General features: G+C 33.8%; 1 protein-coding gene across 6 annotated transcripts in view; it reads left to right on the top strand.

The window, feature by feature from the left end:
* The window catches only part of KrT95D (phosphofurin acidic cluster sorting protein KrT95D), a 171,416-nt gene that overhangs the window by 132,829 nt on the left and 18,341 nt on the right, over positions 1-20,246 (top strand). For 2 of the 6 annotated variants that reach the window (XM_088258848.1, XM_088258849.1), the window contains exons 3-9: positions 1,791-1,884; positions 5,308-5,509; positions 9,194-9,333; positions 13,183-13,323; positions 13,671-13,799; positions 14,109-14,253; positions 17,887-18,030. In XM_088258848.1, coding sequence (XP_088114974.1) covers positions 1,791-1,884; positions 5,308-5,509; positions 9,194-9,333; positions 13,183-13,323; positions 13,671-13,799; positions 14,109-14,253; positions 17,887-18,030 — 995 coding nt within the window. The remainder of the gene's footprint in view (positions 1-1,790; positions 1,885-5,307; positions 5,510-9,193; positions 9,334-13,182; positions 13,324-13,670; positions 13,800-14,108; positions 14,254-17,886; positions 18,031-20,246) is intronic. The other 4 variants (XM_088258853.1, XM_088258854.1, XM_088258850.1 and 1 more) reach the window with 3 other exon arrangements.

Genomic DNA, 20,246 nt, shown 5'->3' with positions numbered 1-20,246 from the left:
TGAAGCACTAACCTTGTGATTTTCCATTTTCTAATTAAAATGTAACTATTAAGTTATAATAAAATATTTATAGTGATTTTAAAACAAAGTTACATTATAATTATAAAAGTAATCAATTTAAATTCTGTAATACCTTTAAGAACAATAATTATTGAGAACAATTGTTTTTTTACGGTCTCGTTTTTCGTGATATTTTATTTTATGTGTTTTACCAATTTTATAATAATTTTAACAAGAACTAGTCGATGTGGCGAATAAAACCTTTATAATTCATTATTTATTCAGTCGCCCTTTAAATTGTTGACATCTCCTCAATATTGTCTTATTTACTCTGAGAAGTAATTCTAAGCTCAGTAAATTTGAAAAATATAATATTTATACTTAGTATGACGTCGATAACTAAATAAGGGTCACGTTGTTTGCGACAAACGTTCAGAAAAAAGGGAAAATAATGTATAAAGTTTAATTATTGGCTCAATTCTACTGTTGAAATGGCAACAAACAGAGCTTAAAAATTTTCTACATAAAATAAAATAAATAAGGCAGATACTTTTTATGCTTATAAAACTCAACAGTTTGTTTTTTTCATTTTAATTTAATCAACGGACGGAAATTTGTTTTATTTTCTGTATAATAGTTTATTTTTCTCGAGTTGTTCATGACCCTATTGTTTTCCAGATCCGAGATGTTGAATTTAACGATTTTATAGGATGTTTTCGCTATTAATGTCAAGGGACTTGCCGTCCCATTTAGGAAAAAGTTTTAGTTTAAAAGGTTCCTATGTTTTACATTTAAATAAAGCTACATTTTTCTTGTTCAAGACGTATTATTTCCATTCTCTTCGAATACAACCCTTTTAAATCTAAATAAAATATTCTTAAATTCTATTGTATTTGGAAACCGAATTCAATTTGTTCAAACGTGTTGTGCATATTGTAACTCGATTCGTACGTGGAATAGATCGCGTACGTGGAATTTTCGACATAGTATTTCGATTAAAAGCTCTTTCTATTTTTCTTTTTTCTGTTCAAATATTATTTTTTTAAAAAGCAACACAAATTTTTGCTTTAAATAGCCTCCATTTTCATTTATTATCATAAAACTATCGTACTTTTTTTTCGAGCGAGTGTTTCGAAATTATGAGATGTAGAAAATGAAGTGTACATAATGATAACCGCGTTTGGCTACCGCAACGAAAGTCCCGGGTTCGTAACCAGAGGGGTCAAAATGAATTTAAGTGATTTTCATTCTCGTATTGATTTTATATCACCCTAGACTGGTGTAAGAAGCGCAGGACTATTTACCTTGCCTTCGTGGAATTAACGATCAAGATAACACTGCATCAATACGATGCAGTGCCCCATGCACCTTTGTTAGCGATTAAGGGTTAGAAAAAAAGAAGAAGAAAATGAAATAAATACTTTATTTAAAATTTAATATGATTACTTAAATATAATATTAATTGTACGATTCATTACGGTTAAAAAAAATCGCTTTGTTTTCAAACTTTTTTTTTATTTTTTATTTTTTTTAAAACTTTTAATAGTGTATATAAAAAATGATAATAAAATAAATGAAAATAATAAGAAACTTGCTTTTATGAAAAGTGTGTTAAATATCCCTTTTTATGTTTTTATTTATTCAATTATTTACAATAAACATTTAGTCAATTTATCCCAAAAGTTTGATTCATAGTTCTTTACTTCTATAAAAAAAAGCCTTATTTTAGTTAACTGTGCAAAGTTCCCTTCGAATGTTTTTTTAATTTTAATTTAATTTTAATTTTCTAGGCTCCAAATTCTACTACAGAGGCGGAAAAAATACAAGAACCGAACTATCCTTGGGTACAAAACAATCGCGGAAGGGATCATTCGAATGGACCAGGTACTGTGCATTTTTATTTCTTTGCTTATCAATATCTTAAACTGCCAAATAAAAGTTTATTTTATTTTATTATATAATTTATATTTTAAGCACTAACTTTGCGATTTTCCATTTTATAATTAAAATATAACTTTGTTTTAAAATCACTATAAATATTTTATTTTAACTTAAATATAATGTCTACCGGATTCGAAGCTAACCGATTCTTTATCGAGACTGATTAATACTGATGAATTAATCGAAGCGGTTCATTAAAATGTAACTTTATTTTAAAATCACTATAAATATTTTATTTTAACTTAATTATAATGTCTACCGGTTTCGAAGCTAACCGCTTCTTTATCAAGACTGATTAATACTAAAACACTATCTACTAAAAATTCAACATATTTTGACGGTTATGCAAAGAAGCTTGGGTAGATCTCAAGTGGCTTTATTTTTTGTTAGCTTCGACATTTTACATTTTAATTCTTTATTTTATTACTTTTTTCTTTTTCATTTTGCGGTGTTGATAAAGATGATTTTATCGTAACATTGTCGTTAAAGTTGCTGGGTTGAGATCTGTGGTTAGTATCGTGGACTCGACAGAGTTCCTTGGGTCCGACCGCAACTTCTATTTACAAACACAAGTCGAATAAAGTTTTAACCCTTTGCACACGAAAGTTTTTTGGTGTGTGCAAACCGCCAACTCAATAAAATTCCGCAACGCATAATTTTGTCGCCTACTTTCAAAATCCGCCAGATCCATGTAAGTCGATTTTACAAAAAAAATGCAAAATTCTCCGATTAACATTTATGTTTAAAAGACATGTCTATCTTTAGATAAAATATTATGAAATAGAGAATTTTCACATTTTTTTAGAAATTTTTTAAATATTAAAAAAAAAACACGAGACACAAACCGATAATGGCGTCATTTTAATTTTTGACCTATCCCCGCTCTCTGATTGGCCGATATGGGTCAGAAGGCAAGTTCCATGAAAATAGCGGAATTTGAAATAAAACGCTATTTTTAAGTATTTTTGGCAGGGTTTTCAAGTATATAAATATTTTAAACAATAAAACCCACAATTGGCATTCCGATAGAGTATTTATTATAAAATGTTATAAAATTTGAATAAAATAAAATTGGATCTGGCGCATTTTGAAAGTAGGCGACACAATTGTACTTATATGATTTTGGTTTAATTATATTGGAAACGAAATAAAATGACAAACATGTTTTTCACTTAAGTTGGACGTTTTGCAAAACAAATTGGACGCTTTTCAAATCAAATTGGGCATTTAATAAATCATTTCACACACTGCGAGATGCCTGAAAATATTTGAAATGTGAGTAATTCGAAATTGGAGCAATGTGGTTGTCAATAAAGGGTTGAATTGTGAATGTTACGCATGTACGAAGTGGTCACTTAAACCATCCTGTGACAGATCGTAAGCCCTGTAAATGCCCACATTTACATATTCTTCATCTTTTTCAAAATATCAATTGTTAATCTTGATATTTAAACAACTTAAGTGTTACACTTTATTTATATACCATATTAGTATAGTGCATAAACTAATATCGATCACTCCTTTCAACAGTGTCACATATCAAAAAACTTGATTTTTTAGGAGATCGTTTTTAAAGTTTAAAAATATAATAAAATGTATTCAAAATAAATATCAAGCCACTTATTGAACTTTTTACTGTGCAACAGATCTTTTTAGGTAAAAAACCTGAATGTTTTTTCTCCATTTGAAAAATATTTAGTATGTTAAAAAAAATAATTAAACAATACCTTTTCTTCAAAATGCAAAAACAACACTTTCTGCCCTGTAGCGGGTAAATATTAAGTTAAAAATATGCCGCATTTGCTGGGATATAGTACATTTTCTGGGCATTCTGAAGACATGCACAACTGAAAATTGACAATTTTTTATAATATGACGTTATTGAAAGGAGTGAGCGATAAGTGGTTTGTTACAATTTAGGTTGTAATTATGTAAGAAGGAATTGTCTGTAAAAAGAAAAGCTGTGTTGCAATTTTGTAAGTATTTATGATTTGTAGAATATTATTTAAAATTCCGCAATGTCAGTTGAAATGAGGAGCAAAAAAATGGAGGAAGTGTCCAGTGAAGGTCGACAATGAGGTCGATATTTCAATTGCATTGTTTTTTTTTAACCTACTTTTTTTTGAAAATATAATTGTCGCCGGACTATTTAACTACCAACAAAACGTGAACATTTTCATGGCTTAGTCATAGATTCTGCACAATTTATTTTAAATTATTATTATTATTCTAAATTGATTATTTATTATTACCTATTCATATATGTCCGCCTCCGTAGTGTAATGGTCAGCATGCCCGGCTACCATTCTGGAGGTCCCGGGTTCGATTCCCAGTAGGGGGTCAAACAAATAGAAGTTATTTTTTCACCCTAATATTTATGCAATATTATTCTGGACTGGTACCTGAAGCGGAGGGCTGATACCTTGCTTCATGTGTTAACGATCAAGATAACACTGCATTTGTATGATGCAGTGCCCTATGCACCATCGGGTGCTGATGAGGGTTTGAAGTGAATTAAAATTTAGTATTATTGCGTTTGGGTTTGCGAGTACCAAAAAACTTTTGAGTGAAAAGGGTTAAGTGATCACTTTATGCCATTCTACCTATGATTGACAACCACAGTACTCAAACTTCGGAAGTTATATTTATGCTTCAATTGACACCTTTTCCTAAAGGCATAGAAAGGAGAGTGAATGCTGGGAACAAAGTGAATGGTGCACTGCAATCAGTTATAGCAAATAAAAACCTATCAGCGAAAGCTAAACTGGCAGTACACAACGGAGTCCTGGTTCCAAACCTAATGTATGGAAGTGAAACATGGATTTGGCAAAAGAAGGATGAAAGTAGACTGAATGCAGTCGAAATGCGATCTCTCAGAAGAATGTGCGACAAAACGATGTATGATAGTTGTTCGATTAGTGAAATAAGGAAGGAATGCATAGTTGAGACACGCATTATCAATCAAATTAGGAAAGGTGTGTTGAGATGGTTTGGACATGTAGAACGAATGAGTGAGGAAAGAACGGTAAAACAAATTGATGGGGTGAATGTAATTGGAAAAAGGAGCAGAGGAAGATCTAGAAAAACTTGGCACGATCAAGTATGCCAAATACTTGAAAGTGGTCAGGTTAGGAGTCGAAACAATCAGCGAGTATGTATAAGGAGATGCATGAACGTGGAAGAGGCGAAGAATGTTTGCAAGGACAGAGTGGTGTGGCGTTTTATTCTCTCTGCCTACCCCTGCGGAGAAGCGGCGTGATGGTTGGTTAGTTAGTTGAAATTTCAGGTTCTGATTGATCTGATTGTGCCAATATTAGTATTGTTATCATCGTTCCACCTACATGAGTTATTTGTTTACCCGGGCAGGTTCTGCAGAGGTCCATGGACATGGAGTTGGAGCTGTGCAGCGAGGGGGCCGGCGGCGGCAAGGGAGACAAGGGGGCGGAGCGCGCTGCGGGCGGGCAGGGCGCGGGCGTGGGGGCTCCCGTGGCGCGCCTCGCCGTGCACCAGCTCAGCTCCACGCCTGTTGACCACGACACCAAGAACAACAACACGCTACTGATTGCGGGTCCGTATACCAATCTTGTAAATCTTAGTATACCTCCTCCATAGTCATTAATGCATCATCCCAAATAGTTCCATTTATCGTCCCATTCACGTTGACAATCAACATGACATTTTTAGCGGACTGTCTTAATGAACAGTTTTAAGCTTTCTTTTGTTTATACTGTTTATAACTTCTCATTTTTTCCATGGATGTTAAAACATCTTCATTGTAAACTCTCTCAACATGATTTTTTTTCTCTGACTCTGAAATCCAGCTACAACTTATGCAACACCGCCTACCATGGCCCTTCTTAGGCATTTACTTTATAAGTTTTACAAACTAGCCCTACTCGTGAGTGGATTTACTCTATGTTTAACCGTTTGAGTGCCAAAAAATGCATACAGTTTCTTGTAAAATGCCACCAAAAAAACATAATTTTTTATGAAACTATATATTTTTTTAAAACCCCATAAATTCTTTGAATTTTCATGAATTTTGATGATTTTTTCGGTGTTTTATTAAAGAATGTCGAAATATTTGAAATAAAACGCTTGTATAAATGAATACAGTATTTTATTTAGAAAAAAAGAAAGACAAAAATGAAAAACAAAAGAAAATCAACAACTGTGCTTTCCTGCACACGCCGTGTGGACACCCTTCTTACAATAAGCACAAATAGTCGTTGATCTGCGCAGCCCAGCACCATCTTTATTACTACAGACCACACAGCGACGTAAATTCTTTCCTGGAAGCTTCTGCAGTTTGGATTTATGGAATGAAATTGTTGAAGAAATTTCAGCTTTTTTTTTTGTAGGTAACCATTCCCTTTCAATCGATTCAATTATTTTTGATGTGAACTCGTGTCTTGAAATTTTTTTGCCTTCATTATTGATTGAATATATTATATATGCGTTTAAAACCATTCTTCCAAAAATGTTAAATGTTACCTTTTTCCAATATTTCAATGTTCTTCTTTCATCTAAATATACATACAACATTTTATCAGACTCATCTATTCCGCCCATGTATTTATTGTACTCATGAATCATCTGTGGTTTTTCTGTTTGCGTTTCGTATGAACCCCTATATTTTTTCACTGTGACGCCACTCGTATTACTATTTGTAGAAATTAGGATGACCGGGTGTTTTTTGGTTTTTTTATCTCGATATGAACAGAGAAGAATGTCGTCACTTTTATAATAATTAGGTTTTCCAACTTGAGACACTTGTGCCTCACGTGGTATATATTTCCTGTTTCGACGGATGGTTCCTGTAATATACGTAATTCTTTCCAATAAAGTCTTAGCCAGTTGAATGCTTGTAAAAAAATTGTCAACAAAAATATGATAACCTTTGTCCAGGTAGTTACCAATTTTTAACAGATTCATTACTACAACATGGCCAAGGCCAAATTTTTTTGTATCATCCTTGTCTTGCTCTAATTTTGCTCCTCGGTAACAAAAAAATGCCAAGCAATAATGGGTTATGGAGTCGCATAACATCCAAAACTTTATTCCCCATCTGTGGTGTTTTTTGTTGGGGAGATATTGTTTGATTTTTGAGTGGCAATGAGTCCCTACCAATGACTCATCAATAGAGAGCTGGCGATTAGGGATATAATGGCGTCGGAAAACTTCATTGGCATGGACAACTATCATATTGAATTTTGCCCAGGGGTCGTAGTCTGGATGATTGGATGGAGCCAAGGTGGAATTATCAATTAGATGAAAAAATTTCAAAATTATCTGAAATCGGTTTCTTGAGAACATTTGTTTGAACCATGGTATGCCCCTCGAATCTGTACTCCAGTAGGAAACAATTGACGGTTGTCGTGTAATACCCATTTCAAGTATGACCGCTATGAAAGCCTTCAATTCCAATACAGACACCGGTTTCCAAGCCTTTGCACGTGATTTGTTTCGTAAAGTGTCAGAAGAGTTTTCAAGAAATTGTTGGGCATATTTGTTGGTTTCATTTTTTATCGTTGTTAACAGAATGACATTAAAAAATAAATCAAAATATGATATAGGTTTGGAATCACGCGGAGGAGGATCCCGAAGTCCAGGCGTTTCGAAAAAATGAGAATTTTCGGTAGAAAAATTGGTTCCGGGAGGTACATTTGTAAATGAGTAATTTCTGGTGTTACTCTCCATTTCTTGGTCACGATCAGAAGAATTACTGGAAATTCGCATCCTGCGGTTGGGAAACACGGATATGACATCACTCTCACCAGAGCTACTCTTACTCGAACTTGAATTAGAGGAGTGGAAATCGTCGCTCCCGCTATCAGACATTTCAGAGGACGCGCTCGACATTATGTTTTTTAAATTAACTAAAATAAAAAAAATAATAAATGAATCTGAAATTTAAACGGTTTACTACGATCTTACAACTATTAAGATAATATTAGAATAATATTTACCAACGCCGCAGCACCACACCCTACGTACGCGCGAATCAGAGCACGACTGACGCAATCGACGGAAATCGACGATCGGCAATCTTCGTTAAAACACGAATCGACGAAAATCGACGATCGGCAATCAAACGGTTAAAGTTACTATAATTTCATGTAATTCATGAGTAAAAATTCTAGGCAAAAACACTCATTTTCAACCAATGATTATAAGAAGTTGTGGCACAAGCAAAAAAATCATAATTCGAAAACTCTAATTCGAAAATGATCATTTAATATTAAATTTTTTAATAATGATACCTTTGATATTTCGTTTATAACGTTTTAACAAAAGGTATCTTATGTGTATGTTATGGTTTTTTGGCCACTAAGTGAATTTGTTTTATTGATTTTGGCCCTAATTGTATATGATACAATGCAAAAATGTGAGAAAAATCAATGCAGGAAGAAAAACCTTTTGGCAGAGGTACAGATATCAAAGATAAATGGTTATTCTTCTTGTACTTACTATTGCCATTCAAAGCATAAAAGGGTTGTTGGCTTTTGGAGTTATTTTTACATTCAAAGATGTTAGATTTTTCCTTTAATAATATTTATATTTACAATATTTTGAGTGTGTTCAAATACTTGTTCACAAATCAGGATTATCTCCAATTACAGTACTTATTTTCATATATTTTTTTACAAAAAGTAATATGAAAATAACTCCTGTAATTGGAGATAATCCAGATTTTGTGAACAAGTATTTGGACACACTCAAAATGTTGTAAATAAATTATCTGGTCAAATTATAAGCTTAAATGATCAAAATGAAAATGAAATTATCTGGCGTTTCTCATGTGTGTGATTATAATCCAGGATTCGGACCTCACATACTAATAAAAGAGTTTCTGCTCAATAAAAAGCTTCTTTTTATCTCACCAATAGATGTCTCTAGTGAAGTTCTAGTGATTCAAGAATAATGGTTCAAAATTGGTTCATATACATATATAGAACTTCCAAGAATTTGAGTAGTGTGGTTGTCAATAATGGGTAGAATTTGTCAATATTACACGTGTGTAAAGTGGTACTTAAACCAGCCTATGACGGTCGTCAGCCCCGTAAATGCCCCGACTTCCACATTCTTCTTCATCTTTGATGAGATGTCAAAAAATAATATGAATATTTATATTATTTATTTTAAAACAACTCCAAATTATTCCCTTATAGTAAACCTGAATACAATATACTACGTTGTTTATTCCAGTGATAAGTTATTCCAGTATTTTTAATTGTGTATATTTTTACAGATCGGGGATATTCTGATGAAGAAGAAGAAGCTGAATTCAGTTCAGTTGAGGATAATGACGAGGGTATTCTCACATCGTACACTTCAAACCGGCACAACAGGGCAATGGCGTACAACAAAAGAGATCTCTCCTACACTAAGGTGGGTGACCAGATAGTCCATTATATGTGTGTTCACTATCATTAACAATTCACTGACAATTGAAGACTTTAGGAAAAAAACCCGTTCTTTTCACAAGACGAAAAAAAACAAATATCTTTGCTTACATATTACATACAACATTTTGAGTGTGTCCAAATACTTGTTCACAAAATCTGGATTATCTCCAATTACAGGAGTTTTTTTTTTGACATCTCATCGAATATGAAGAAGAATATGGAAGTCTGGGCGTTAACGGGGCTGACGACCACCATAGGCTGGTTTGAATGATCATTTTACACACATGTAACATTCACCAATTCTACCCATACACTACACTACTCACTACACTCTTCCAAAAATTTGAGTAGTGTGGCTGTCAATAATGGGTAGAATTGGTGAATTTTACACGTGTGTAAAGTGATCACTTAAACCAGCCTATGACGGTCGTCAGCCCCGTAAATGCCCAGACTTCCATATTCTTCTTCATCTTTGATGAGATGTCAAAAAATAATATACATATTACATGATGTAGCATATTTTTCTAACCTAGTTTGGGGACCATTATTTTTGTCGTTGTTGTAAATTTACTTTTTACAGTTAGATGTACAGTGAAACCTCTCATAACGAGTACCTCTCGTAACGAGTAATTTGCATAACAATAAAAAAAAAGTGAATAAGTTCTTCCCTTAACGAGCGACATTTCGCTTAACAAGTTACAGTGAAAAGGCAAGTCTCTTTTTCATGACATTTATTTGTGAGTAGGGACTTCCGCGCCAGTCAAAATAAAGAATGTTTCGTTTAACAAGTAAGTCTCTGGAACGAATAATACTCGTTATGAGAGGTTCCACCCTATAGACTTTTTTCCCAACATTTCTTTTTAACCCAAAGTCTTCAGTTGCAACCAACAGGGTGCATCATGGGTAATGGTGAATACTTGAGTGTGACAAAATATGGTTTATATTCAAAAAAGGGTCTAACCCAGGGGTGGATAACCTGCGGCCTCTTGGCTACACTGATACAACCTTTTGACTTGTGCCAATTAAAAAAAGGATAAACCTGAATACCTTTTTATATAAAAATTCAGCTCCCGTATGTTTGGTCCGCAAAACCCGAAAAGTATTTAATAGGTTTGCTTAAATTAATTCAAAGCAGGCCTTATTTTGAATCTGATAAATTAATGCGGACTTTAGAAATGAAAAGATTCCCCACACCTTGTCTAAACTCTTAGAAGCATCGTTTTCAGCATTGATATATTCTCTCAACTCTTGTTTACACATTTGCAATTTTTTGTTGTTTTGTTATATTGTGATGAGTCAGATGACCCAAAGAAGAAACAGCATATTAACAAATGTCTTTAGTTATATTTTTTATTTTTTTAAATAGAAATATAATCTATTTAAAAAAATAAGACAAATATACTTTTTTAATAGTACATGTTGTAATAGTACAATTTTTAATAGTATTTGTCCGCCTCCGTAGTGTAATGGCCAGCACGCTCGGCTACCGTTCTGGAGGTCCCGGGTTCGATTCCCAAGGGGGGTAAAATAAATATAAGTGATTTTTTCACTGTCATATTTATTCAATATTACCCTGGACTGGTACCTGAAGCGGAGGGCTGATCACCTTTCTTTCATGTGTAAACGATCAAGATAACACTGCGTTTATATGACGCAGTGCCCTATGCACCATTGGGGTGCGGATAAGGGATTTATTATTATTATTATTAATAGTACAGTACCTGCCAATATCTTATACCGCGAATTGCAGTTTATTCTTGGGAAGCATGCCGCAAAGTGTGCCATTTTTTTCATGGGTTACCCTCACTCCTAAAGCATGAAATGAGTATTTAAAGCATCGCATAAACATTAACTAAATCTTCAAATAGCTAATTAAATTTTTAGTTTGAAATAGTAATTACGGTACAATTTATGTATCATCTTCATTTAGCAAATGTCATAATGATAAACGCTATGGAGACCGTTTTCCAACCTGAGATTCAAAGCATCAAAATAAAGATTATGTATTTAGTTTGTTCCAAAAATAATAAGTAACAAAGAAGAAGTCTAACTATTTTACGAAAATGTTAAATGTTGCATAGTACACATGAGAAGAAAAGAGTCGCTTTTGTGTTTTTTTAGCTTTGTACAAAGGTAGGTTTTGTAGAATATTTTCGGTAACTTTTAGAAAATTTAAAAAATTTTATCCACTTCTGGCAATTTCAAGGTGAATAATTTTTCGACCAATTCCAGATTTCTCAATTTCAAATAATTTATAATGATTAAAGAAAACACTTCGTTTTTTACCACTTGAGTTTTATTATAGACTACATGTTTCTGAAGTTAAACTTCCATCATTCAGGTCTGTTATTATACAGACCTGAATGATGGAAGTTTAACTTCTGAAACATGTAGTCTATAATAAAACTCAAGTGGTAAAAAACGAAGTGTTTTCTTTAATCATTGTAACATGTCTTACCACAAAGTTAATGCCGAAACAATAAATAAAATACAAATAATTTATAATTTAATGCTATGTATACGCTATTGTGATATAATTAATATGCAGATATTTACTTTAAAAAGATAAAAACCTCTTAGGTATAGTCTGATGAGTCTTTTGGTCCCTTAATAAATTTACACAATTCGTTAATTAATATAAAAGTCTTTGTGGATTCGCCATTTCTATGCCATATTTCATGTAATCCAACATGACTTTTGTATGCCCAAACAATATATCTTCTTATTATGTATATGTAAATATGCACAGCTTGTTTTGTTGTAATATGTGTATTTATGGTATGTTTAGATACAGAAAATTAACTGAATGTACATATTATATGTATGAAATCACCCCCTAACTGTGAAAATCTATTTAAATTGTACCTACATGGAGCCGATATTGTAAATATAATATGTGATATGATAAACGTAATTGAAAAAAATTGTCACCTTTAAATGTTTTTATTTATCGTGACATTTGTAATTACAGCCCCTGTAATGTACTGCATACTTAGACACAAGTTAAAATCTATATGGAAATTATTATAGTCCTAAAATTCAAAAAAATAAGTCTTTAAGTTAAGTAGTCTGTAATTTACCACTCGCTTTCTGTCTAAATATCTCAAAAATATACATAATCTTACCCATTTTTTTAAAATTCAAAATCGATTTTCACAGTATGGAACAAAATATAAGTTGCACAAAATTTAATCATCAATCATTATTACTAAAAACAGTTTTTACATGGTGTATGAAAAAAAAAGTGCTTGAAAAAGATTATTCATCGGCATCGATAGCAACTATCATCTCTGGACAATGGTGCTCTGACCTCTAACAGGGAACAAAGCCCCCCCACCCAACAATTGGTGGTCTGCTAAATTGGGGAACCAAGCCCCTGCAACTATTCGTGTTCTGCTAAAATGGGGAACCAAGCCCCTGCAATTATTTGTGGTCTGCTAAAATGGGGAACCAAGCCCCTGCAATTATTTGTGGTCTGCTAAAATAGGGAACCAAGCCCCTGCAATTATTTGTGGTCTGCTAAAATGGGGAACCAAGTCCCTGCAATTATACGTGGCCTGGTAAAAGGGATTCTGAGCTCTCGTGACAATTGGTAGTCTGCTGAAAACGGGAGCTAAGTCCCTGCAACTATTTATGGTCTACCAAAACGGGGAACTAAGCCCCGTTAACAATTGGCAGTCCACGGGGAGTTATGTCCCTGTTACAATTTGCGGTTTTCTAAAACGGGGAACCAAGCCCCAGTGGTCTGCTAAAACAGGGAACTGAGCCCCCGCTAAGGACGGCGGTCCTCTGAAGGGCTTCACGGGGTCTAAAACCAGATGTTTCTTTTCAGTTGGACCATGACAGAGATATGGGCTACTCGAATATGGACAGGGACGGTTATATAGGGACAAAGGGGGCGGAGAGAGACAGCGATAGTGAGTTTGAGAACAGGCACAGCAAGAGGAAAGGGGGGAGCAGGGGGAAGATGGCTGTATGTAGATACATTTTGTTATTATTTTAACCCCCTCGTTTGCACCACTCGCATCCACACCAGGCCAGAGTTACGTCGCAAAGTTAACATCACAATCCTCCACCAATATTATTTTCATTTTGGCTATTTGCTGTTTAATTTGATTTGGCTTTTTAATCATCCATTTTTAGTCTTATTTTTTTAAAACTTAGATTAGACACTTAATTTTAGTGATTAGATGATCATTTTCATTGTCATACACTTTTTATTTACATTTTCAATGTCCTTTTTAGTGGTCAACTTAGTGTGTAGTTCTTTTTTTGCTGACATATTTCCTTAACCTAATGAATCTGTTTTCCTGTATATAGCAAAGAAACTTGAAGCAAAAGTTTGTGGCCTTGCTGAAGAGGTTCCGAGTACCCGAGGAGTTGGAGTCGGGAGGAAATCGGAATAGCAATACTCTGGAAGGTGACAGGGAAATCGACGAACTCTTCCAGGTACTAACTTTTTAAATACTTTTTTTTACAAAATCATTTGGCCAGCTACGCCAATGGTCGGTGACATTGACCTTCCCTTTCTGAAACGAAATACTTTTTTTTGTTTTTTTTTTTGAGGTCAAGGTATCTTGCATCCCTTATGTCACTGCGACCGTATTAGGTCTATTGTGACCTCCCTCTGTATTACAGCTCACTGCCAAGACCTATATGAGTCATGTAACTCACGACCTGTCTTGGTGGTAGGAGCTTCACCTTCTCGAGTCCAGTAGAGGTCAAAATTTTAACCGTCCATCTGTCTTTTTCCACCAGGAGTTAGATTCCCTCTCCTGTGGCGAGGATTCGGGCCCGGAATTGGACACCATCAGCATCAGCTCCACCCCCAAACCTTCGCTGCGGCCGTTCTTCGCCAGCTCGCGGAGCCTGGCGCACAACGACAGTGCGCACGCCCCTCCAGGTAGGCCGAATGCGCAGATACACCGGTTTGGCCGCTTGCGTGTGTGTTAGATGACTCATTATTGCCGCTATCGATGGTCGACGACCTTGCAAATTGGCTTCCATACTAGACATAGCTGAAAAGATTTTTTCATGTAAAATACTTGGTGTAAATGTAAAATAGCAATTATTAATGTTGGTATTACCCGAATAATATTTTTTTTTATAATATCATTCGTAAATACTGCTGCGAAAAATCAACAACTACAAAATCCAATTTACCTCGTCTCTTATGGTCCAAATCAATGATAATGTTCTTTGGCTCTTATAATTCTTCTTCTCTTCTAAACCTTTTCCGCACCCAATGGTGCATAGGGCACTGCATCATATAAACCCAGTGTTATCTTGATCGTCGTCCATGAAGGAAAGGTAATCACCCCTCCACTTAAGGTACCAGTCCAGGGTAATATTGCATAAATATTTGATTAAAAAAATCACTTATATTTATTTGACCCCCCCCTGGGAATCGAACCCGGGACCTGCAGGATAGTAGCTAAACACGCTAACCATTAGTAGCTAAACACGCTAACCATTACACCGTGGAAGCGGACTTTAGCTCTTATAATTAAGGGCTGATAATTAAATAAAAAAATGGCACTTGTTTTTGTGCAATTATCCGTTGTACCACTTTAAAATGAATTGAAAATGTAAATTAATTAGTAAATTTTTTATCAATCCATCTATTTTGTGAACAAATATATTTTAAAAATAACTGACCCCTCAGATACAGTTAAGTTTGAAAGAACTCATTCGCCAGCAGGTCGGCTGTCCAAACTCAAAACACAGTAAGGGACATTTTTTTTATATACGTTTTTTTTGTATTTTTGGACTAAGTAGATTCTACTTAGTCCAAAAATGCAAAAAAAACCTACTACAAAAAAATGTCCCTTACTGTGTTTTAAGTTTGGACAGCCGAGGTTATAAGGATGTTTCTTTGTTGTTTATTTTAATTTAATGTTTGAATAAATAAAAAATAAACAGATATTTAACTGACGGCCCCTACGTAAAGTACTCTATCTGCAAATCTGTTACTTTACAAGAGAGAGCTTAGAAGATTTTTTTAACATATATTTTTTTTAACTTTATTAACGGTTGTATCTGAAATTCTAAACTAGTATTACACATTCAAAAACACGATAAAATAATCCATTAAATCGTTTTAAAACTTTATGCTTTGTCAAAATTAAGTAGTTAGCGTTTTAGGAGTTCGGTTCATTTCGAAAATTTGATGTAGATGGCGTCTTAAACGTCTGAAAACTAGGCGTAATTTTTTTTTGTTTGTTTATATTTGTAGATAACGGTCAGTTGATAACATACACCAAATATCTCAAAATTGACAAAAATGTAGTTAGAACACTTTACGTAGGGCACGTCGATATATTTTTGTCTCTTATATTTTTATATTTATAGTTATTCATTACCATTGAATAGAAGAAGAAGACATATAAGTGGGCTAATGTAATATTTAAAAAAAAAAATTATATGTATAAATATTCAGAAACAAGGACTTAGATATATCGATAATAGTTAGTGTTAGTTGATGGTTTCACGCAGCAGGCAGACAATATCACGATAATTTCATTAAATGACTTAATAATGTACAATTAAATGTACTTTGGTTCTACTTCTAGATATATGATGGTATTGAAAATAGATATATTCAAATTCAATAATGCATGAGAATATTCAATATATTCTAATAAGGTCATTCCAGTTGTAACAACAAACATGAAACTTTAATAATATTAAATTCTGTACTTCAATTCGGCAACTAGTTGCTTAAATACGGGGCTACTTGAACTTTGATGTGTTACTTGAACCCAGTACAAAAAAGATTTAAATCTGTATATCAAAGTTTAAGTAGCCCCGTTCTACGGTAATCTTTTTTTTACATATCTACCATACGAAACTGTGTTGTTTTAATAAGTTTTTAGTTTTTAAATTTGATATATAGCAATTAATTTTTGTCTGGTGAAATCTTATAATAATAATAAGTTCACCAAAATTAATCATTTGATGACTTTTAAAATTTAGTTTCCCATTCGATCGGCTTCATAAATCATAATTCGGTAGAGTGAACTCACGGAAAGAAATTATACCAACGCTTACAAAAATTTACGACAAGGAAATTCAGTGATAAATAACACGAGTGAATATTAAAAAGTAGTATAGAGTAATTTATACATACATGCATCAATGTATTTGTCAGATGGTAGAGGTAAACTGAAAAAAATGTATTGTGGGCGTACTAGCAAAATGCAGTAAGTCATACAAACATGTTCCGGGATAATGCAGTCTCAAGGAGAAAAGTTTATTTATTGATTTGGCGTTTAATTTGTAGAACTCCATTTTAATTTATGTATTAATTTAAAATTAAACACAGATTTTTTGAGTCTACTAAGTTGTATTTTATTAACAAACAAAAATGTCATTCGTTTGATAATGCCCTAATAAGGCGAAACAATTGTCGCAGTATAATTTTTTATGTGTTTTTGTTAATAAAATACAACTCAGTAGACTCAAAAAATCTGTGTTTGATTTAAAATTAAAACATAAAAGAAAAGTTTATTCTAGGTATTCTTACGCACTACTCTTTTATTTGAATGGAATTTTTACTTATCAATTATAAAGCATTTACTTTTGGGTATAATAAAATAATAATAAAACCCTTATCCGCACCCCAATGGTGCATAGGGCACTGCTTCATAGAAACGCAGTGTTATCTTGATCGTTTACACATGAAGGAAAGGTGATCAGCCCTCCGCTTCAGGTACCAGTCCAGGGTAATATTGAATAAATATTACAGTGAAAAAATCACTTATATTTATTTGACCCCCCCTGGGAATCGAACCCGGGACCTCCAGAACGGTAGCCAAGCGTGCTGACCATTACACTACGGAGGCGGACTAACTTTTGGGTATACACATTCATAATACATAAAAATATATTCTTTACAATTGTTAAGTAAAAATATCATTTTAATAAAAGAGTATAAGAATTTGAATAAACATTTCTCCTTTAAACTCTACTATTCCGAAACGTGTGTGTATGACTTAATGCGTTCTGCCAGTTTGCCCTCAATATGTAGAAATGTACTCCATTTAAAAAATGGTTCTTTACTAACCAACTAATTTGTACTTTAAAAAATTATCTAGTTTTGTAGAATACTACTGCGGGCTTCTTAAAAATGAAAATTCACTTATTGTCGGGCGGTTTTGTCATCAACTCGACCCTAATTATAATCGAACAATCTGCAGCCCGACCCTCAGTATACTAATCACAAGTTACTGCAAACCCAATTCCGATCTGTACAATGTTTTTTGGGTCCTCTCACGCTCTACCAAAAGTGAGCAAATAGAATGCTTTTTGGCGTCTCCCGCTCTCTACCAACAGTATGTAAAAGACACTTAAGCGTTTGTCGTAAATAATGTGTTAAGATCTAATTTTGTAAGTAACAAATACTTAGCAGGTAAAATTTCATCTCCGTGAGTTTGCTCTCAATAGGAGTACATTATAATTTGCTTGTAACAGTGTGTGTGTGCGTGTGTGAGTGTGCGCTTGTGTCCCGTGTGCTTACTTTGCCCTCGTACGCCAGCGGTGCGCGCGGCCGCAGCGGGCGCGCCGGCGGGCGCGGGCCCGGCGCAGGAGCGGAGCGTGCCCGCGCCGCCCCCGCCCCAGGAGCCGCCCGCCCAGATCGGCAAGGACAAGCAGAGAATGGCCATCACCGCCGCAGTGACAGGTTTGTGACTTGCCAGTTGTTGGCACCGCCACGCAACCAAAATTGACTACGTAGTCTTCTCGTCACGAAAGCAAATCCGGAATAGTTTCTTCACTTAAAAGGACACATGCTGTGAACTTTATTTATTATTAAATAATCAGTTAATAATAATAATAATAAATCTTTATTCCAGCTTGACTAAGTGGTGGGTGCAATACTTAGTCAGCCATATATGTTTTACAATTTTTTTTTGTAAAATGAAATTAAAATTACAATAATAAACTAATAAAAATAATGAAAACAAACGGCGAAAGAAAAAAAAAGTAAATTTCGTAATACATACCACTATTTATTCAAATCTATTGTGACACGTGTTTCGATGCATTTTGCATCATTTTCAAACACAGTATGTGAAGCTTAGTTTAAATTTTAATTTAAAATGGATAGATTTTACCGCAAAGTGACTGCCAAATCAATTAATGAAATTATTAAATAACCACTAGAACAACTCGCAAACTTGGACGTTTTTGATATAGTCATATGTTATATAGGGACACAATATATTTTCCTACCATATGATTATTTGCTTTTTACATCAGTTATATCTTTTTAATACAGATTGTTGTTTAATTGATGACTATATCTGTCATTTTTAAAGTAATAAATATCAATTTGATTTGTATAGCATCGTAACCGCGAATATATTAATAATTTGGCCATGGCCAACCATCGTTACTAATCTTTTTCTTCATTTACTGAAAAATTACAATATTTTAGTAATATAATGCCGAATATTGTATAACATCTATATTTAAATTAATATTTCATTTAGAAAATTTATCAATAAAAATTTATAAAGATATTCTGTCTGCCTCCATAGTATGGTTGGCTATCATGCTGGTTGAGGTCCCGGGTTCGATTCCCAGAGGGGTGAAAATAAATATTAAGTGTTTTTTCACTCTAATATTTATTTAATGACTGGTTGGTGCCTAAATCACAGGACTGCCTTCACGTTATAAATGATCAAATTAACATCGCATCAATTTGATGCAGTTCCCAATGCACCATTAGGTTCAGACAAAGGTCAGTAGTATAAAGAAGGTCTGTAATATGGATGTTTATTAGACTAATGGACATTTAATTAAAAATGAACAAGTCAATCTGTTTATTAATACATATTTTTTTATACTTAATTAATCGTACAGTTACTGTATAAAACACATGTAATTTTTTTTTAAACTCGGTTAGTCAATTTTGGTTGTGTTGGTATCAATGTATAAGATTTACCTTTATACAAATCACTTTTCCCCTCAAATTCTTTGTTATTTTTATTACATTTCTCTTCTATCTTCTTCAGGGATTTCTACTGGTTTCTTCTTCTCACTTAATGTTGCTTCTACTCTCTAAATTTATACAGGGACTTGTTAAATCATTAATTATCATAGTGGTTAGCACGTCTGACTCCCGTGCATGAGGTGATGGGTTTGATTCCCACCTTAAAATTGCAGCAGCCTACAAATGAGTGGATTTTAAAATTTCATCGTCTTTGTGTTTCGATATAATACTGTATCTATCCACCAAGTATTGTACAGAGGCAATCAGAAAAAATTTCAAGCTAATAACACCACTAGAATACTCCCAAAGGGATTATTTTTTTCAATTATAACAAGGAGAAAGAAATAATAATTTACTATAGTCAAATTTTTGCATTTCCATGTTATTATGCATATTTAAAAACTCTTTTACGTAGACTGAATGCAGTCGAAATGCGATCTCTCAGAAGAATGTGCGACAAAACGATGTATGATAGATGTACGAATAGTGAAATAAGGAAGGAATGCAAAGCTGAGATAAGCATAATCAATAAAATTAAGAAAGGTGTGTTGAGATGGTTTGGACATGTAGAACCAATGAGTGAGGAAAGAACGGTAAAACAAATTTATGAGGCGAATGTTAGCGGGAAAAGAAGCAGAGGAAGACCGAGAAAAACATGGCACGATCAGGTATGCCAAATACTTGAAAGTGGTCAGGTTAGGAGTCGTAACAATCGGCGGGTATTTATGAGGAGATGCATGAACGTGGAAGAGGCGAAGAATGTTTGCAAGGACGGAGTAGTGTGGCGCTCTATTCTCTCTGCCTACCCCGGCGGGGAAGCGGCGTGATGGTTAGTTAGTTAGTTAGTTAGTTTTTAAAATCTCTTTAATCTGTAGTGTAAAAGTCAAATGATATACCTACAT

The sequence above is a fragment of the Brachycentrus maculatus genome, unplaced genomic scaffold (assembly GCF_059751285.1).
Source record: "Brachycentrus maculatus isolate JH-2025_06_01 unplaced genomic scaffold, ASM5975128v1 h1tg000104l, whole genome shotgun sequence".
Lineage (NCBI taxonomy): Eukaryota > Metazoa > Arthropoda > Insecta > Trichoptera > Brachycentridae > Brachycentrus > Brachycentrus maculatus.
Note: the sequence above shows the minus strand (reverse complement) of the source record. Positions and strands in the feature narration are given on the sequence as shown.